At 45.2% G+C, this 19,330-nt stretch overlaps 2 protein-coding genes across 4 annotated transcripts in view; one reads left to right on the plus strand and one right to left on the minus strand.

Annotated features, from left to right (window-relative positions):
• qin overlaps window positions 1-19,330 on the plus strand; it is a 153,477-nt gene that overhangs the window by 89,481 nt on the left and 44,666 nt on the right. The window lies entirely within an intron of this gene.
• Window positions 3,709-19,330, minus strand: part of LOC136777338 (uncharacterized) — a 53,415-nt gene continuing 37,793 nt past the window's right edge. The window contains exons 2-3 of the mRNA XM_066733522.1: window positions 17,907-18,089; window positions 3,709-7,771 (exon numbers count right to left, since the gene is read on the minus strand). Coding sequence (XP_066589619.1) covers window positions 7,425-7,771; window positions 17,907-18,089 — 530 coding nt within the window. The 3' untranslated portion in view covers window positions 3,709-7,424. The remainder of the gene's footprint in view (window positions 7,772-17,906; window positions 18,090-19,330) is intronic.

Below are 19,330 nucleotides of genomic sequence, written 5' to 3' on the forward strand. Positions count from 1 at the left end.
GGGAAAAAAATGTCCGATGGCGATACAGATCCGCGTCCAGAAATATTTATCCAACGATCCATCAGAAACACGAGCGATACGTTGAAATTTTCAAGGAAAGTCTCCCGCCCGAAATGAAACTACCAATCGATCGCGAACCGCGCCAAAGGGATCGGTATATACTTTGTTTCAATTATATGGACTCCGATTAGCTATCTCGAGCGTGTCTTATCAAGGATCCGTTTTTCCTTTTGCTCGGCGAGAGATTTCCTTGGAAAAACAAGAATATCGATACGACGCTATTTATGAGATCCATCTGATTACAGTTCGCGACTCGCGCGATTCAAAGGATGAATTCGAGTGAAAAATGAAAGGGAGCTCGTGGGGTTGAGAGGGGGAGCACTGTGGCTCGTGGGAGGAGGGGGAGGGTTTTATCGGTAAAACTTTGGAAATCTTTCGAGCGGAAATTCGAGCATGGTCCAAAGAAATTTTATCGTAAAAAATGCGAGAACTCGCGGTACAGAGATTTTTAATTAAACGATCCATCTATAATTACTCATTTGCCTATGTAAGACAGAGAGGCGTGCGTCTGATCTCGTATAGCAAGGATTCATCGTTTTAATGGAGCATCGATTATTCGCGAGAGTCGGCGACGCAATTCCCCAGAGTCGGTTGCTTCCAAGTCGTAACGAGTTCAGATTTCGAGGATTTACGATCGGCTGGCGAAGGAGGAATAGAAGTTCCAGTCAAAGAGCTATATATATATATATATACAAGATTGAAGCGTGCGCGCGATTTTGCGAGTTATCCCGATCGGTAAGGAAGAGGAGGGTCTATGACAGACAGGTGGAGGAGTGGGGTGATGGTTGCTAGACTCGACTCGACTGGCGTTACCTCGGCTTATATACTTGGGCACACGCTGACGCTTTCCATCGGTGAAAGTTCGCCTCCAGTCGCTGTCTGTCGGTCTCACTTCCAACTAAGAGAATTACTTTGAAACTCGCAGACCGATAAAACAGGCCCATAAGAGAGAAAGGGGTGGGGGGTTGGTAGGGAAGCTAAAAAGTTTCCGCACTCGTAAATGCAGCGGTATCTACAGCTCGGTCCAGCTTTACGAGCCATTTGCATCCGGCTTTAAAAGAGCCGCGAGACCCTGCCGATTAAACGCGACACTGCGCAGACTTTCTTCATCTTCGCGCGAGAATCCTCCCCTCTGGAGAACGTTGGTGCCTCTTCTACGACCACCCACACCGATGCACACGTACCCTTTGCCGAACCTCCCCCACCCAATTACCTGGATTCTGCAGCTCGACCCCGAAATACACCCTTTTCCTACGACTCTCTACCATTACCATCGTACGCCTTTACCACTGCACGTACACACGCGCGCGACTCTGTGCTTGCCCACTATTAACCGCCCCATCTACCTCACTCATTTATCCTGCCCTCTTTATGACGGTATTATCTCTCGACTAGCTAAATCGACGAAAAAAGAGCCTCCTCTCTTTCTCGCTTTGCAAATCCTACGACCATTCGTCTCTTCCTCCTTTTTGCGCATTAACGTTCGCGCTGGGCAGGGGCTCGACATACACACACACACACACACACACACACGTGTATACACCCTCGTGTATCACCGTGAAAGAGACTGCTTTAATTGAAAAATTTCCTTGGCCTTTTTACGATTCACGTAAACCGATAATAGCTCGGTAAAACCATCGGTACCGTCGAGTATTTATCAATCCTGAATATTTATCGATAAATTCTCACGCTTCTCTTATATATATAGATTGTTAAGCCAGGCACGCGATCGGGGTAGGGTTTCCCGGTGAATTTGAAGAAATCATCGCTGGCCGAGCTCGCGATAAATTGTCGCGCACGTGCCGATCGCGTAAGGAAGGATCTTTTCTGGTGTAGGAGGTGGGAGTGGTGGGGCAAATGGAGCGTCGCGCGTACTGTACCTGCGAGAAAATGGAATGGATGGGAAAAAAGAGTGGTAAAGGGGGGGGGGGGGGAAGGGGTTGTGCGGGAAAATAGCAGTGGGGCGAGATTGGATCCATGAAAGTGGTCCAAGCGAGCTCCGGCTGATTACCACCAGTTTCGGTGATGGATTCTTAGATGTTGAAGAGAGCCCCTTGAACTCGACTCTCGGTTAGAGAGAGAGAGAGAGAGAGAGAGAGGAGGGCCAGTCCTCGTTTACTCCTCCAATCCTCGTAGTCGCTGCTTTCCTTCGGCGAGCGTGTTCTTTCAGCAAGGTGCTCCCCCCCCCCCCCCCCCTCCTACCAATGGCTCGATCGCAACTTTATGACCATTTTGGATAAACGATTTCTCCTGTACGATCACCCTCGATAAGCATTGTCGACAATGCCTGCTATTGAAAACCTGATAGAGTTATCGAGACACAGGGTATATCCTATCACACACAGATTTATTCTATATATATATATATATATATATATATATATGTGTGTATATGTATGGTTCTCTCTCTCCGACCACCGCGATATTACGACTCGAACCTTTCATACGTTCGGTGTATATAATCATATTTAGGCGGATCGATGCGTCATAAAGTATATTAATAGCCGACTACGAGGCTTTATATATATAAAGCTGCATCGAGATTGGCCAAAAACGAAATTTGCATGAACGAAGAATATAAACGGAGGGAAAAATGCGCGATGAAAAAACAGCTGAGAACAAACACGGTCGGAATATCTTTGTGAAGTTGGAAATATAGCCAGTTATGCATATGCAAGTACACAAATGAATCGACGTTGATTGCAGAGAGCCGAAAACTTTTAACCTTTTGGGAAATTTTTGTATATATACGAAATATTAGATATGGACGTTAAATGAAGCGCTTTCGTAAAATAATTGCTTTTCGCTACGCCTATCAAGCTTTTTCTGCAAGGGCAATATCGCTATTTTTTCGATCGCCCACGAGGCCTCGGGTTTGTTTCCGTCCAGCCATTTTAATTGTACTCTTTTTTTTTCTCCTATATATTCCATATAGTATACCGATGCATATATAGGAGCATTGCTCAGTCATACTGACTCGTAATGAAAAAAATAGCGGAAAAATGAGAAGGAGCTTTCGCGCGCGCGAGAGAGAGAGGCCAACCTACACAGTGGATTAGCCAGTGCATTCGACATGATAAAATTTCAACCAAGATTAGACTGCAACTCGAGGGATTTTCGTATAATAATTCTGTGCAATATTGCATCGTTGATACCGAGGTTAAATTGGATTAAAATTTTCGCGCATTACCACGCGGGAATTATTCTAGATTCGATGAAAAGACGATTTAATATATGTTTAGCGTATTATAATATTGCTGCCATTGCAGTATCGAACTGGACGCGAGATATATTCACATGCGAGAGTAATTTGCTTGAAATTCTCTTCTTAATTATTTTGATATTTTCGTGATTGCTGTTCATTAGCAAATGGCTAGCAAAAAGGCAGAGGCATCTCTCATTAAAGATACACCTCCCGGTAAAACTTTTCAAAGTAATCGTCCTAACTTTCTTTTGTAAGATCTGCATCTGACTTCTAAGTTCTTGCATCATTTCATTTATAAGTTAAATTTTCCTTGATTGACGTAATCGTTGAAAATCTCGAGGAACTTTCTCAGCCGTGCCAGTGCTCACTTGGTAATTACGTTATTGTATTTAAAGAAAGAAGAAAAAGAGAGAGAGAGGGAGGGAGGAAAGAAACGATTCATATATTTTTCTCTCCACATCCAATGATTTTTTGTTTGCCATGTTTGTTTTAAGCGCATATTATTTCCGTGCAAAATTAATATTATTCCAGGAACAAAGGCGGATCTGTATAAAACGGTATATATGGTAATGTATTTTAAATTTTATTATATGAGAATACTGAATTCGCACTCATTTTTCAACAGTTTTCGTACATTATTGCAATGCGGTGGACGTATATAATGAGAATATTGAAGTACACTAATAATTGCAGTCTATAATTACTATGGCGATTTCGTTCGTTTGTCGAGGATTCGTATTTATACTATATACAGAATAGTGCTCGGGCAAAAGGTACACACTCTCTCACCCAACTCTACACAATTATAACAAAACACATTCGTGTAGTACAATTAGCAAGGTTCATGCTCGCCCCAACAGTATCGCGGCGCACTCTGATCCTTCCATGAAAATCAATAATACCTCTATCAAATATATATATATATATATATATAGATTTAAATTCAACTCGTCCAATTCGTAAAAATCATTAAAACAATTATTTTACGATCAAACGATGCAACGCTATCAAATGTACGAAACATTATCTCTCAATAATACAGGATCTCTCGATAATAATTGCTTTGTGGGTAAAACGACAAAATTTATAAGCTTCCTCCCAGAAATCTCATTTAAAAATCACTTGACAATCACAAGCTTTTACAAAGGAATATTATATAATTATAAATTCTATATAAAAATTGGTTAGTTTAATTACGACTAAAACAATGGATCGCATTATTTGCTTAAATATGGCTAAATTATCCTACCAATTTTTCTCCACAAAATACAAACTACTTAAAAATACATGTAGCTTACAATTCTCGCAGTTTTCTTTCTTTAAACAAGAAACTATGTAACATAATTTATCTCGTGGCACGAATACTCGTCGAAATCAGAGAGCCAAGACGCGCGCAGGAAGAAGCAGCACAGTGATTCGTCACAGGCTCCATGGATGATCCACGGAAATTAATCGGAATAAGAAGAGCCGCGCTTATAGGAATACACTTGTTTGAAAATGGGATTGTTGGGAAAGGCGTAGTGGATTATTTATCGGCTGGAGTTGCGGGCAATACATATAATGACAAGCCGTCACGCTATTGCTAATTATCGATAGGGTTCCGCTGTCGTAGCCCATTCGATCGTCATGCGTGTGCAATCGAATTAGCGGTTATCGATTCTTGAAAGCGTCGACTCTTCCACTTAACAGCGCTGTTTCCCGCACCCCCACACGGCGAGTCGAGTTGAACTGCCTGCCGCTACAGGTACACTCCAGTCAATTGCGTTCACTCGGTTAAACGAGACAGGAAATAATCGATCGACGTAATTGCGATGCATCGTAACTCGCTGACTGCTGAACGGAGTACAGCAGCTTCCAGTTCTACGACGCATGTGATTCTTGTTTATTACCCACATACACTCCTCTTCGTCAAAATTTTACAACTCGATCATTTTTTTCACAAAGGAGCCTTTGCATTTTTTCTTTCGACTCTCCTTACGGGTGATGAGTCGTTGTATCGCGCGAAGCTCGAGAAATGCTTCTCTCGACCTCACTGCGGAAATGGAACGGACAGTGTTGCTCTTTGTCATGGCGAGAATCAAAGAGTTTGGAAATTAATTGCTGCGAGTGTCGCGTACACCGACGAAACAACGTCGATTACGTACGGGAGAGCGAAGCTTGGAAAAGATTTGGAGGAGAAAACTCGCGCATTTCTATAAATATATTACGCATATGAATATGCATGTATCCTTGCAGGCAGACAACTCTTTCAATATCCATTACACGCCACCTTTAGAAATATAAATGGAACGCTCTCTCTCTCTCTCTCTCTCTCTCTCTCTAGCAAAGCGGACGACTCGGGCTAAAAATTATATTTATCTATTATTTCTTCGGTTCAACGTTTCGCCACTCTCCAACAGAATTTTATTATTATTCCGTTCACCGGTGAATATTCATGGTAATGATTCAGGATTTTATAGCTGTAAACTTTAGTTTGATTAATTTTTCGTGGCACCGGGCATGTAGAGGAAGATCCGGATGAAAGATGGAGTGGAAAAAGTGGCGAATCGAGGGCAGAGCGAGACACAACTCGAGGTAATAAGCTGCAACACTCGCATTCTCTTGCTTCCCTTCTTCTACATATATATATATATATATATATATATATATATATATATAGTACTACGTTCCGTAGCTGCTCCCTAGCTGAGACTCGCTGTTGGCGACCTTTCGCAACAACGATGCCATACGATAAACAATACGTGGGAACGTTTATTCCTCCATCGAGCATAACCGACATGCATCTTCAATCATCCAATTGCCAAGGCGATCCTTGTCCACTTTTTATCTTTGCGCGATATGCCAATTTGGAATTATCAGAGACACACGGTCAAGAATCACCGGTGTATATATATATATATATATATATGTAGCTGCAATGTGTCTAACGATGAATATCACTTTGTTGCTGCGTTCGTATCATTCCCAGAAGGGCCGGAGCGTCGAGGCTGGATTGCATTATGTTTCGAGCAAAGCAACGTCGTGTTAGAGACGTACGGTCGATCATCGATTGGCTCTCTTGCTACGCTAGGTGTCGGGGCCTTAAGGCTAATGCTGAATCAATTGCGTAATGCCCTTACATGCTCGCCAAACGTAGGCGAATGCCACGTACATACACACTTCACTCGCGCCAATATTTTCTCCACTCGTTAGCCATTCTCTTAGCTGTCCCTATTCCTCATACTCGCATTCTCCCACTCGTGTGCACTACCTTCCATAAATCAACAATGATCACCACCCTATGCTTTCCTCCACCCACGCGATGATCTGAAAATTAACCATGTGTTCCAAGCTGGTTGCATCGAACTCGATTCGTTCTTCTTCGACGCGCGATTGTAAGAAATCCTTGTTATTAGCCGAAGAACGAAATACGCGTGGATGAAATAATAGAATTACGGGTTCGAAAGAGGTCAGACCTTGAGGCCCTTTTTTCAATCTTCGTAGAAACTCGCGGTTCTCTCCAGTCGAAGGATTTTTGCTCGAGGCACGTATTACCTGGTGGAGTAACGACAGGACCACTAGATCCTCTTATTTCCCAATCGAGACAGTGAACGAGCTGGAGAGAAGCGAGGCAGACACGGGTCTGTCGGAAGATTCCAGAATCTCATCCCGGACGCGATCTCATCAACGATTAAGAAGCTGCACACGGGAAATAAGGGGGGGGGGGAGTACTCGTCTTACTCGCCACGTTGAGAAGAAGCTACCCGCCGTGCAGGGCTGCAAGAACAAGCGAAACCCGAGTTCATCCATTCAAGAAGCTCACACACACACATTCCTACACGAACCACAATTATATGATCAAAGAGACAATTTTTCCTTAGATTTGCGTTCGGAGTTCCGTAAAGGCTAAAGAGAAAATTCCATCTTTGCACCTTAGAGTATCGTTATATATACACAATGGTATGTATATATATATATATATATATATAGCTAGGTCGTAGTAGATCACAATAAGACGCACTGGACCTCATCCAGAATGAGTTTACGGATCAAGTGGATCGCGTTTCCGAAGAGACGCGTCTTCCTCGTAATCCCAAAGAGGAGGAAACGCTGAGAATACGCTGATGTTTCTCGCTGTTGCCGTCGATCCGGTTGTCCAGCGAAAAAGCCCGGTTCCTCCTCATTTCCGCCTGACGAAGATGTTCTCCAGCAGCTCCTTGGTGATCAGTCGGTGAGGTCGCGTGGGGTTCTCCTTCGGCGTCCCGTACAATCTGCTGTTGATGGCGTAGAGCTTCGGACTAAGCTCGCATCTCACGTTGAACCACCAGTCGCACACGAACACCGCCTGGCTGAATTGGGTCCCGTTTGGACATAGAAAGCTCGCCTGTCTGCCGTCGATGTCGCAGTAGTGCCAACCTTGACAACGGGTCTCCACATCGGCGAAGAATCCCGGATAAGACTGATCGTCGCAATAGAAGTTGGTGTAAGGCACCTTCCCCAGCACCGGGTAATCCGTTCCAGGTCGACCTGAAATCCAACCAGACAATTAGTGGAAGACCTTTGCTCCTGAAGGAATGCGATGCAAAAGTGAAGAATTTGCTGGATGCTGCACGGTCGAGGGACCGAGCGATCGGTGAACAAGAATAACAACGGCGAAGCTGCTGGATTCGCGAGTCTTCGAGTATACTCGAGTCCATCCGCGCATTCATCGCGAGCTTTCGCCTCTCTGATTATGCTCATAAATATTAATGGGATGTTGGACGAGTTACGGGATGGAATAATTCGTCCGGAGGAATAAAAGAGGGTTGCGCGAATTAAAACTTGCAAGTATCGAGAGTGTCTCCGATCGGCGCGCGTTTGTGAATTTATTTCACCGGGACGATGAAGAAAAGCGGACGTTCGACTCGATAAATAAATCGCCGAAGGTCTCGGCGTCGCGTCCTTGGGACGAAAAAGTTGGAAGGTGAGCCGGTAGGACTGCTCTGTGTTGGAAATGAAAAAAATTCAATCGGTTCCCAGTCAGCTCTGATCGTACAGCTCTTATATACTTTATTAGCCTATCCAATGCAAGAGTGAACGATATAAATTCGACGAAACGACACTGGTTTACGAACCTGGCGAGTCTTCGCCTTCGTCCTTTGCTCACATCCACAATAAGATTGAAATTTAGCGGTAGAAATCGAAGGTTGATGATTTCATCGGGTTATTTCGTTCGGACGAAGAGGATTAAGGTTTTATAAATCGAGTGGGGCGGAGATTCGCACCGTGGGATAATAAAGTTTGCTAAAAAATGCTTATATCTTCGGTGTAAATATCTACGGATGATCAGATAGAAAGGGGGAGGGGGATATAGGAGGGCGTTAATCATATTAACCGGGGACGGTCGGTGGATTCGATTTGTGGAATAGCTGCGGAAGACAAGGTATATACGATCGTCCTCCCGAAAAGCGATTCGCCGCTTCCGCTCGGAGGATTTTCGAGCGAGATACATTCGGCTAGCAAAGCCACTCTTGGCCGTTTGCAGACGGCTGACGGATATTCCCGATTAATCTGGAAATACCGAGGACGGTGCACCCTACGTGCTCGACCCACCTGACACCTGTATTACCTGCACAAAGCACCGGCGGCTGCTTCGTTTGCCCCCGCGTCTACCTCCTCCTCGTCTACTACGGTAGTATCGACCCTCGTCGCTACCGTACACGAAGAGAGAACGTTACAGAGTTCAATTTATTGAGAATCCCAGCTTTTTTTACCGTGTTTTATGCTACCAACGTCCTATCTTTCTATTTTTCTGCAAGATTTTTCATAAAAACTATGGAAAATTTTATCGCGGTCCTTGGTAAAAAACGAACGATGATGATATTTTTTGGAAGTTGGTCGTTCCAGTGGAAAAGGATTGGTTCGAATAATGCCCGAGTTACTTCAAAGTATAATTACCTAAATATGGCTAAAATTGTTATTTTTACTTTGAAACGCGAAGATTTGCTACTACAGTCGTGTCCACACAGAGCAAAATTTATTAGAATATTTTCTCCCTGTACAACACTGTGCTTTTCCATCCCACTTGACAAACTCACCTTCCACACACTTAAGTATAGGTACATCATCCCTTCTGAGCTCGCGTCCATCAAATTGATCGCTCATTCTTCCTACCATCCTTTATCATCGAAGTAATAATACATATATTTATAAAATATAAGAAGAGAATTCCAGGAGAAGCTTTTATTCCGACGATCGATCAATTAAGGACGCGTAGCGGTGCGCAAGAGGCAACTTTGCCGAAGGACTTTTGAGGAAATCATGATACATCGTAGGGTTCCGCTGGAAAATTGGTATTCAGAGCGTATTATTTAGTTGGAATTAGTTTATTCGCAGTACGTCTGAAATTGTTGGGTGCGTTAATTAACCTGGATTTTCTAGCTCCAAGTTGATTCGCATTGAAACGTAGCAACAATCATGAAGAAGCTGGAAGGAATAGAATGGTGGGGGGGGGGGGGGGAACGAGAAAGTGTGTATATAGAAGAGTGGGAAGAGGGATATCGGGGAGGAAGGTCCGCTCGAACTTGCAGCGGAGAAGTTTGAATTAGCGATCGTGTTATATCAGGTACAAGCATAAGTCGCTGGGTAATTACATGTCTCACACAGTCTCAGTTTGCAAAGGGTTAATCAGTCCGGACGTTTTCTGTATAACGACCATGTAGCTCCTCCGCGTCTCCTCGCAATTTCTCCGAGAGTCCTCCGCAACAAATTGCAGCGTTTTTGTTGGAAATATAAAGTTTTCGCTCGGTTCGGTCGAATGCTGGCGCAAACTCGCGAGAGTCGCGTCCCTGAAGAAGGAATTTCGTGTAAAGCAGCGAGGAGAGAGAGCATTTTGATAGACGGACACCGTAGGAGAATTAATGGAAAATCAAATAAATATAAATGGAGCATTTTAAGCCGGAGCTTTTGTAGAGTACAGAGGAGGGACTGCTCTGTACAGAGCAGCAGCCAGCAGCAGCAGTTTTATAAGGAAAATGAAACGAACGTCGATAGTTCATTTTCACCAAGTAAATACATATCTACTAAGGGAGAGTAATGAAAGCTCCGCTGTGCTGGCTCTTTGAAAAGTAGCAGCAGCAGCCAGGCGTTTGCAAGTATTTGCTCGTCTTCTAGAAAGTAATGAATGTTTGCTACGTTTTATTTAAGATTGGAAATATCATTGTCGGAATGGCGTGTGCGCGAGCTCCAGCGTCAGGCAAAACTTTGCCATTATCGGTGCACGGCGACGACGAGCGAAGCTGCGTGTTCCTGCCATCTTAAATTCCGTACGTACCTTATTCCTTCCACGGTAATTCTATCTCGGAATATAACCTCTACCTTTATACCGCTACCTGCTAGCTACTCTCACGTACGATACACCATAATAGAAAATAAACTCGTTTCCCATGAAATTGTTTGCACTCGTTCTCAGCCCCTCCGTGACGCGCGTCTCCACCCACACTCGCACGCGTATCCATAATTCCTCTGATATTTGGGAAAGCACTCGTCTAATTCGATCGAGCATCGCGATGGAGCTCCTTTGTTCCACCAAACGTTCATCAGCGATTCTTCGACAATCGTATATTTAAATTGCTGATTAGCCAGAATATACCTCGAGCGCGATCCTGTGTAATATGTGGGCAAATTGTTGCAAGATATTTCGCTCTTGGCTCGTGTGGAATAATTAAGTGCGATTCTAATATACTGGCAAGTCGGACTACGCGTTTTCTCCCACTGTGATTCTCCCTTACCTTTTCTTTCCCCTTGCTCCCCTTCACCCACTGTACTTCTTTTGGTCTTTCCCCACTAGCACATACAAGAGTCGCTGGAAAACTTTGACTCTCGCAGCGCACCAATTTCCACTTGGCAAGCTTCAACGACAAAAGACACCACCCTTTCTTTCCTGTACTCTTAATGTTATTACTATCACCATTTAGCAATTACCAGCCTTGCACCATTCACCGGAACATACTACTTCTGTCCCTTTTCTTTCCTTCTATGTATATGGCACAGCATGGAATTTTTCCAAGAGACTTTTTGCCTTTTAATTATACGAGAAATTTTACGGATCTTTCACTCCTCGCTCCGGCAATTTATCACGGCTACCGAAACATAATTCAGAAACAACGGATATCCGGTTTAATTTTCCACCTTCCTACCAACCGGATTATGCATTTGATTATTTTTTCCCCAGAGCTACATTTATAAGGATCGATGTGAAAAAAAGATTCAAACGAGCGGACGATACAGAGTTGCATCGATCGATGCACCGGAGGATAATTTCATTCCAACGGAGTGTATTCCGGTATTCGGGGCCAGACCGACCCTCAGAAATAATTGCTTTCGAATGTCGATGGACGCCGCCGATGGATTCCCATTGGAATAAATTAAGAAGACAAAAATGCGAGGGGTGTGAAAAGATTGGATCACGTGGCTGATTAGTAGTATAACACTATAACAAGGTGTTCCAGTGCTATAGTTTTCATCCGGTTCGTCCGAATAATACAAACAGCTGCTCTCGTGTATCTGGCATGCTCCCTCTTCAACCTCGCCACATCCACCATTCCTATATATATATATATATATCCATGCTTCACTCCGCAGCTTCTCTCGCGCTGTCCCAAACTGCAACACAGTTCCACCCCTCGTTCTCTCACCTATCTCTCCCACACACACACACACACACACACACACAGCAAGCATAGTTTCGCATCGCGTATTATTGCCTGCTTCTCGGGCCATAATATGCTTGAGCTCTCGGAACAACTGTGTAACCATGAAGAGCAAAGGGGTGGGAGAGGGTGGCTTGGTTTGGATAGTGGCTGACGATAGCCACGAGTTCACGCAACCTCTCTCTCTCCCTTTCTCCCTGTAGTATATATGCACACACGTGCAGAATTCACACCTGCGAGACTCTCGCTCGACCTGCCCCATTGGAACGTCCCAGTGGGAGAGAGAGAGAGAGAGAGAGAGAGAGGATCGCACGGGAGGGATGGAGCAAGATAGATTCTATCCACGCGTTATAAACCGTGCATGTACGAATGGCCCCCTCCCCCCCCCCCCCCCCCCCAAAACCGTCTCGCGTTCTGCATTGTCTTTTCCAGCAAGCTCGTAATTCGACGTACGCGATTATGCATTCAGAGGAATTCCGTACGAATTTGCCCGATGCAATTTCTGCCGCTCCGCACCGCCATGATACACCCCCCCCCCCCTCTCCCGCAACCACCACCCCAAAAGCGACTCGTTTCGCTTCTTAAATATGCCTCCGCCACTCATTTTCAGCTTTGCTTTTATTCAATACCGCTCGAGTACCGCTCTTTCCCCCACTCTCTTTATCTCGACTCACGCACGAATCCTTGCGTTGCCGAATGAAATCGCACGGAGCCACCGCGCGCTTTCCTCTCGAGTGGCTTTATGAATTTCGCATTTTGATTCGATAATCGTGAATTGCGGCGGAATTTGGGCCATGGCAAATTTGCTTTTCCCCTGGGATTGGTAATGTACGCTGGAGTAGTTTCGCGGATCTCGATACGGTTGGTTTTGATTAGCTTCAATCTCTTTTGGAAAAAATCACTGTTTCCCTGAAGAGTGCTTCTCGCTGGAATATCCGAACGGTTATAAATGCCTTTCGAGTATTTCGTCGGAAGATTTCCAGCTTTTTCTTCCTCGCGTTCGGTGCGCGAGTACACTCGTGGAATTTTAGAAATATCGATCGACGAGCGAGACGAATGACTCGGTTGCGATTGATCCTGTTGGTTTTTTACAAGGTTATAAGGAGAGGGGGTGGGGACTTTTCACGTTTACCGCTCGCGCTCTGCCACTTAACGAGGAGAGATTTCTCAATCGAGTCGGTTCTTTGGTAAATGTTATGAAGCGAAGAGCCAATGGGGCGAATAAAATTTTCGCAAGAAGGGAAAGCAGAGGATTGGGAGCGGTTAGAGAGGGAGGATTGGCAGGAAGGAGGAATAAGGCTAACTTCATTCATCGGAATTTTGGTAGTTGGCCAGAAACGTAAAAGAGGGGAAGAAGGAAAATCAGCGACAGTTTTAGAGTACACTGCCGCTACTGTGGAGGAATGGGACTGTACAGCAATAAAGGAAGGGAGGAGGGATCTTTAAATTGGCGAAAGGGAGTCTCGGGAATGCCAAAGCTGCTCTTATTATTAAAGGGAACAGCCTTCGTCTAGAAACGACAATGGGACTCTATCCTCGTTCGGTCAAAGATAAATCAGTGGAGGAAAAATTCAGTAAAAATTACATCTAGGCATAAAATATAGACCTTGCGCGTGGTACGGAAGAATCTCATCGTTATCGCGAGTTATTAGCAAAAATCGAAGACTCCTTCTGGCGAGGGCTGCACGAGCCCCGTTGCTCCCCTCCCGCAACCATTCGAAAACGAGGAGCATCCATCTTTATTTGCTCTCCACTCGGAGGAGCTATCCGTTTGGAAAGCGGCGGCTCGGCTCCTGCCACTAAAATTCACGGCTCCTCGGATCCTGATAACTTTCGAGATACGTCCATCACACCAGCTATATCTCGATCTAATTTAAAAACTTGCGCTACGCCGCGCGTCTCCCAGCCAGAGCGTACCCAATGAAATTCCATCGCGAGAAGAGTCATATTTTCAGACGTACGTTGAAAGTTTGGCGGAGGAAGATGTGCAGCAGGATTGGGATTTGACGTAAACGGAACAAGTTAAGTGCGCATCGATAAAGAGACTGGATTGAGCCTGGTGCAATGTTCTCCTTCTAGCGCTACGAGGGCTCGCCCCGTGAGCTGCTATATTGGAAACGGGCCAATGCACGGGCAACTGTGTATATACCGGAGAGGAATAAAACGGGGGGTATTCGGAATGATCGTGAGGTTGTAAAGGCTCGAGAGAGCGGAGCGTCGTCGCCCGTGGCTCCCGGAGAGACTGTGCGGAGCGAAACACTGAAAAGCCAGCCAGCAGCGCAGCCACGGGAGAAGGAGAGATAAAAGCTGAAGCGGAAGCGAATTTAAGAGGGGTGGAAGAAGAAGAAGAAGAAGAAGGGATGGAGAGAGTGCAGGAGAAAAGGGATGAGAGGGCGTGACGACGAGTTCGGCGCCCGATGCACGACGGTATCGTCTCGTAAAATCTATCCTCCTGTTTGGTAAATGAAGGACGAAAGACCGAAAGCGCAGAGACGTCTCTCTCTCTTTTACGTCCTCCGTGCCAGCCATCGTCATAAAGTCAGCCAAGCGCACGGGACGGCTTGCTGCTGCTCCACCACTACCACAGTGCGCTACACACACACACACACACACACACACACACACACACGCATATACGCGACTCTTCCTTTCCCCCCATTTTCTCTCATCCCGCGATCGTCATCTCGACCCCTTGCTCCCGCGCACATTCCATCTCGTTCCGTTAACCGTTCCTCGTGAAAAATGGCCACCTGGTTCACACTCGCGTCCGTGCTCGAGCCGCGTTGAAGGAAGACCGATGTTGGATCGAGACGCGACTAACGGGAAGAAGGGAAGGATCAGGGACGAGCTTCGGAAAAACAAGTACGAGTGGATCCTGTTTTCACGAGAACCTATTATATTCTGGAGATGAAAGATCCTCGGGATATCGGTGCGTCGAGAAAGAGGAGGTTTGTACCTGAAGAGGAGAAGGAAAATATTGCAATGACCGATATCTCGCGAGGTTCCGGAGTATTTCATTATTCTGCCTTGGAGCACCGTACCTATGTACAGAGTTTGCCAGGAACTCTGTGCAAGGTCGTATGTATATATATATATATATATATATATACACACAAAAAGGATGGTGGAGTGTACCTTGGACGGATCCTCGAATAAATGGGATAACTTTTTTTATTACCGCCCGTCCATCTCACCTACGTTAAAAAGAAATTCCCTCTTGTCCCAACTATACACATTTGAGGAATTAGGCAAAGTTTCGTAATTGTTTATCGATCGCATCGGTATCGAGATTCAGGAAGATCGTGAAGAAAGCGTTGAATAGATAAAAGGAGGCTGTCGAGTAGAGTCAATGAGACAAGTTTACGCTTCCTTATTGATTTAGCCTAAGAGCCCTGCGTGTGTATGTGTATAGTGGTATAGGTAGGTAGGGATTTTCCCTAGTGACACCCCCAAGCAGCTCATCCCACAAGATATACGCCGCTGCAAGGTATAACACATGGTCGCACAATCGTCCCCGTCAAAGGATGGGATGTGCGAGATAGTCGACACCTGGGTTTATGGCAAACTTGCCACTTGGCGCAAACACACGTCACGTAGCAGCGTGTCTCAGCACCGCGCGTTTCCAACTTGACGATCGATCCGTCTCTCCCGGAGTCCCTCGATACTCGCCTCCGAAGAGTCTCGCGCGTCCTTCTCTCTCTCTCCCACGGCGAATCAGAAAAATTCCTCTTTCGCGATGATGGTACGAGGGAATGTGTATATATAGAAACGCGTCCGTATATACAGTACGGAGGAACAATTGGAACAACGATAGGAGGTCTTTCACGGGAAGCAACTCAATTAGCGCCTCGTGTGGAAGCACAAACGTGTGCAAGGAGGCGTTTATACTGGGGAAACATTGTGCGGTTGCCTAGTACAAACTTAAACCCTCCTCGTGTACACGGTACTGCGCGCCGGACTTTATATCGCGAAAGAGCAAACTTTCTTCTTCTACATTTATAATCGCTGAAATTTAGCAGAGTGTGTCTCGTCAACTTGGACGAAATTAGGTTCGAAAGTAAAATCGTGCGAGTTGTTTATCGAATGCCCTCCCACGGAGTTAGTTATTCCGTAAATTTGTTTAGGTCACTTTGACCGGGAAATATGCTCGATAGTGTAAATTTCCTCAACATCCGCTGCCCCGTGTAACGCGAAAGGTACTTGACTTTCCCTTCCGGTTATGCCAACGCGCGAACTTCGTTATAGAAATTTTCTCTCCGAGTGCCGGCGACTAGGAATATTTTACAATCGATCGAGCGAAGGGCAAAGGCTCGAGAGTGTTCATGGTTAATGGGAAGGAGGAAGGTTGGTTGTGTGTCGAGGCTGCGAGGTTCAGGGGACAACGCGCCCGCGCCGCACCCTGAAGCGCTCCGCGCCTTTTGCTCCCGTAGCTTATAACTATATATACGCCGTCGTCGTGTTAGGCCACCACCAAAGAATCCATCGATACTCAATTAAGCAGATATTTTTACCTCGCAAAATCGAGAACAAATCTGCAGCTGCAAAAAAGAGCACTGGCAAAAAATGTGCTCCGCTGAGCTTCGTTGCCTCGATCGGCCTCTGCAAAAAACCATCATCGATATCCTGATGGAGCAGCCTCGAAATTGCGTTAACCATCGCGTAATCTCGCTCGCGCGTTTCAGGAAGCTGCGGACGAGGGTTATTGTTATTATGAAAATGGGAATTTGCCAGCGATTTTTCTCAGACGCTCTCCCCGACTTTTCTTTAATAATGAGTAATTGTAATTAGCGCCGCTGTATTTTAATTTCTAGAGAGCATGGTATCTCAGAGCGAGCGTATATATAGCAATGAGGGGCAACGGAAGAGTTTGTTTAATGGAAGAGTCCAGAGGTACATATATATATATATATATATAGCTCGAAGAAGAGAGAAAAGTATACGGGTGAGGTTGGTTTTTTCAAGGCGATCAAAGGAATCGGAAGCATTCGGTAAATTTCTTGGATCGTTCATTGCAATATCAAAGTCATTCGGGCAATCGCATTCCCTGGCAATAAGGTTTGGTTACATGGGGTGGGGAGCGACAGACGCTCGTAATTCCGCACTTGTTTATGTCATTATTTACTATATATATATGTATGGTGCGATATAGGAAAGGCATGGCAAACGGAAAAAATAATATCGAAGATCGGGGAAAGGATGGAGCTGGCAATAACAGCTTCATGAACACCCACGAAGAAGGGTGTAATCTTCCGGGCAACGGCGAGGACCTTGGAATGATCGAGGAAGAGGATGCTCGGCTTCGTTCCGAAGGATAAGAAAATATGCGACCACATACCTCGACGAGCAATAACTTATCTCTTCTCCACCCGTCATTCTTACCTTTCTCTCTCTCTCTCACGCACACACACACACACAATCCTAGTCCTCGAGAACTCGCATAAAATCGTTCCGAATCGCGAAACTCATCGAGCGAGAGCCGAGAGACTCGCGATTTTCCTCCGTTACCGTATTTCAATTCTCGGTTAAGGTTATGGAATCTTAGGATGAGGAGGGGGGAGGAAAAAACCTTTACGGAACTCTCTGAGAACCAAGCAACGCTTTTCATCCCCTCTGCGTTTTCCACGCTCAAAGATAAATCGGGTATATAAATTCAAGCATGAACCCGCGTTCATAAAGCTGTCTGTCCAGTCCTTTTCGTCAAGCTTAAGCTCGGAATTCTTCGCCGGAAGGTTCCTCGAGGTTTTGTGCCGATGGTACCGGAAGTGCGCGCGTGCGCCGCTTTTTTATACATGTATCACAAGGCTCGCTTAGATGGAGAGGTAGGAGAGAGGGGGTTGTTGCAAGGTTGCGGCTGATGGTTTGCGAAAGAGATTTCTGCACAGGGTATATACCATGTGTGTATATATATATATATATATATATACGTATAGAGGAGAGGACTTGGTTTGCACGAGATGAACTTGTTTACGTACCAGGTATCGATTTACCGAGATCGAGGTACTCCCTGACCGAGGGACTGAGGAATCCGGGTGGTACTACCGGTGCCTCGTTCGTAGGATTGTTCCTCTCGTCCACGTCGTCGTAGTAGTAGTCGTCCTCCTCCGGATCCAGTGGTTTCGCCCGTTTCGACACCTTCCCACCCTCCTGAGCACCGTCTGAAATACAATCTTAGATTTTACGATCACATCCACCCAATAGGGGAATTCTGATGAGAAACTCTCTGGGGGCTAGATTCGCCATATTTAACGCTAGTAAAAACTTTCTATATAGACCAGTAATTCTCTATTTATTATATTATAATATATATATATATATATATATAAATCCCGCGATTCTCCAGTAAACATTATTTTATATCATCAAATAATCATAATTCCTTCGATCAGACATTTACAGTTACTTCAATCGAGTGATTTGTTTTCCCATCGCACTCCAACGGAGTGCATCAGAGTCCATTTTCCAAATAATTTATCTTTCAACTTATAAATAGTCGAAACGTCGCTAGGCAGGATTTAGAGAAATGTTGAGACGACACGTCGAGAGTAGTATTATTCTTATAACGTGGAATTTATAGAGGATTCGTTATCGGATCTAGCAGCGGTGACGAGTATATTCGGTGCGACGTATGTACGACTCGGCAATGTCGCAAAAAGACAATCCCCGTGGTAGAACAGACTTGACCCAGTCCGATACTGACAACGGAACTTGGTGCATTCAGCGCGCAGCACCGGAAACTTTACTGAGATGTACAGGATCCGACCAGTGGCTGAAGTTTTCCAACTACGTCAGACCGATTGTGCGGAACGCGATACGCGAGCTACACTAATGCCATTGTACACTCGTGTGTACGTGTGTGCAACTTTCTCGAAACTTTTAGTAAATCTTGACAAAAAAAAAACTTTAAACATTGATCACAGTTTATCATCGAGACTCTTGTACACGTTAATCGAACGTATTTAAGCGAACAAACTCTGGTACATTCAGCACCCACACCCTCGTCCCCTAATATCACGAGACTCGTCGTATCGATTACAGAATTTATATCCAGCATCGGACGTAAAATCAACTCGGAGTCAAAACAAACCGAGTTCGATTCAATTTAAAGTTGGCTGGCGCGAAAAGCAACTCTACTTTCCTCGCTGCGTCATCTCTCCGACACACAAGTTGCGTGAAAATTGACTTACACAACTTTCCAGAGCCGTGGCTTCGTATGTAAAACACAATTATCCCTGGTGCGCGTGGAGAGCGGTGGAGGGGGGGGGGGAGGCACCGTATATAGGAGAGCAGCAGCAACAACAACGATTATTGTAATCGTAATTGCAGTGGCTATGTACGTTTGACGTAATATTAGATTATCCGCGGAAAAGCCAGGAACACATGTGTGTACATGTGTGTG

This window comes from Prorops nasuta, unplaced genomic scaffold (assembly GCF_024137725.1).
Source record: "Prorops nasuta isolate Cenicafe-Biocafe unplaced genomic scaffold, Cenicafe_Pnas_1.2 PNAS00011, whole genome shotgun sequence".
NCBI lineage: Eukaryota > Metazoa > Arthropoda > Insecta > Hymenoptera > Bethylidae > Prorops > Prorops nasuta.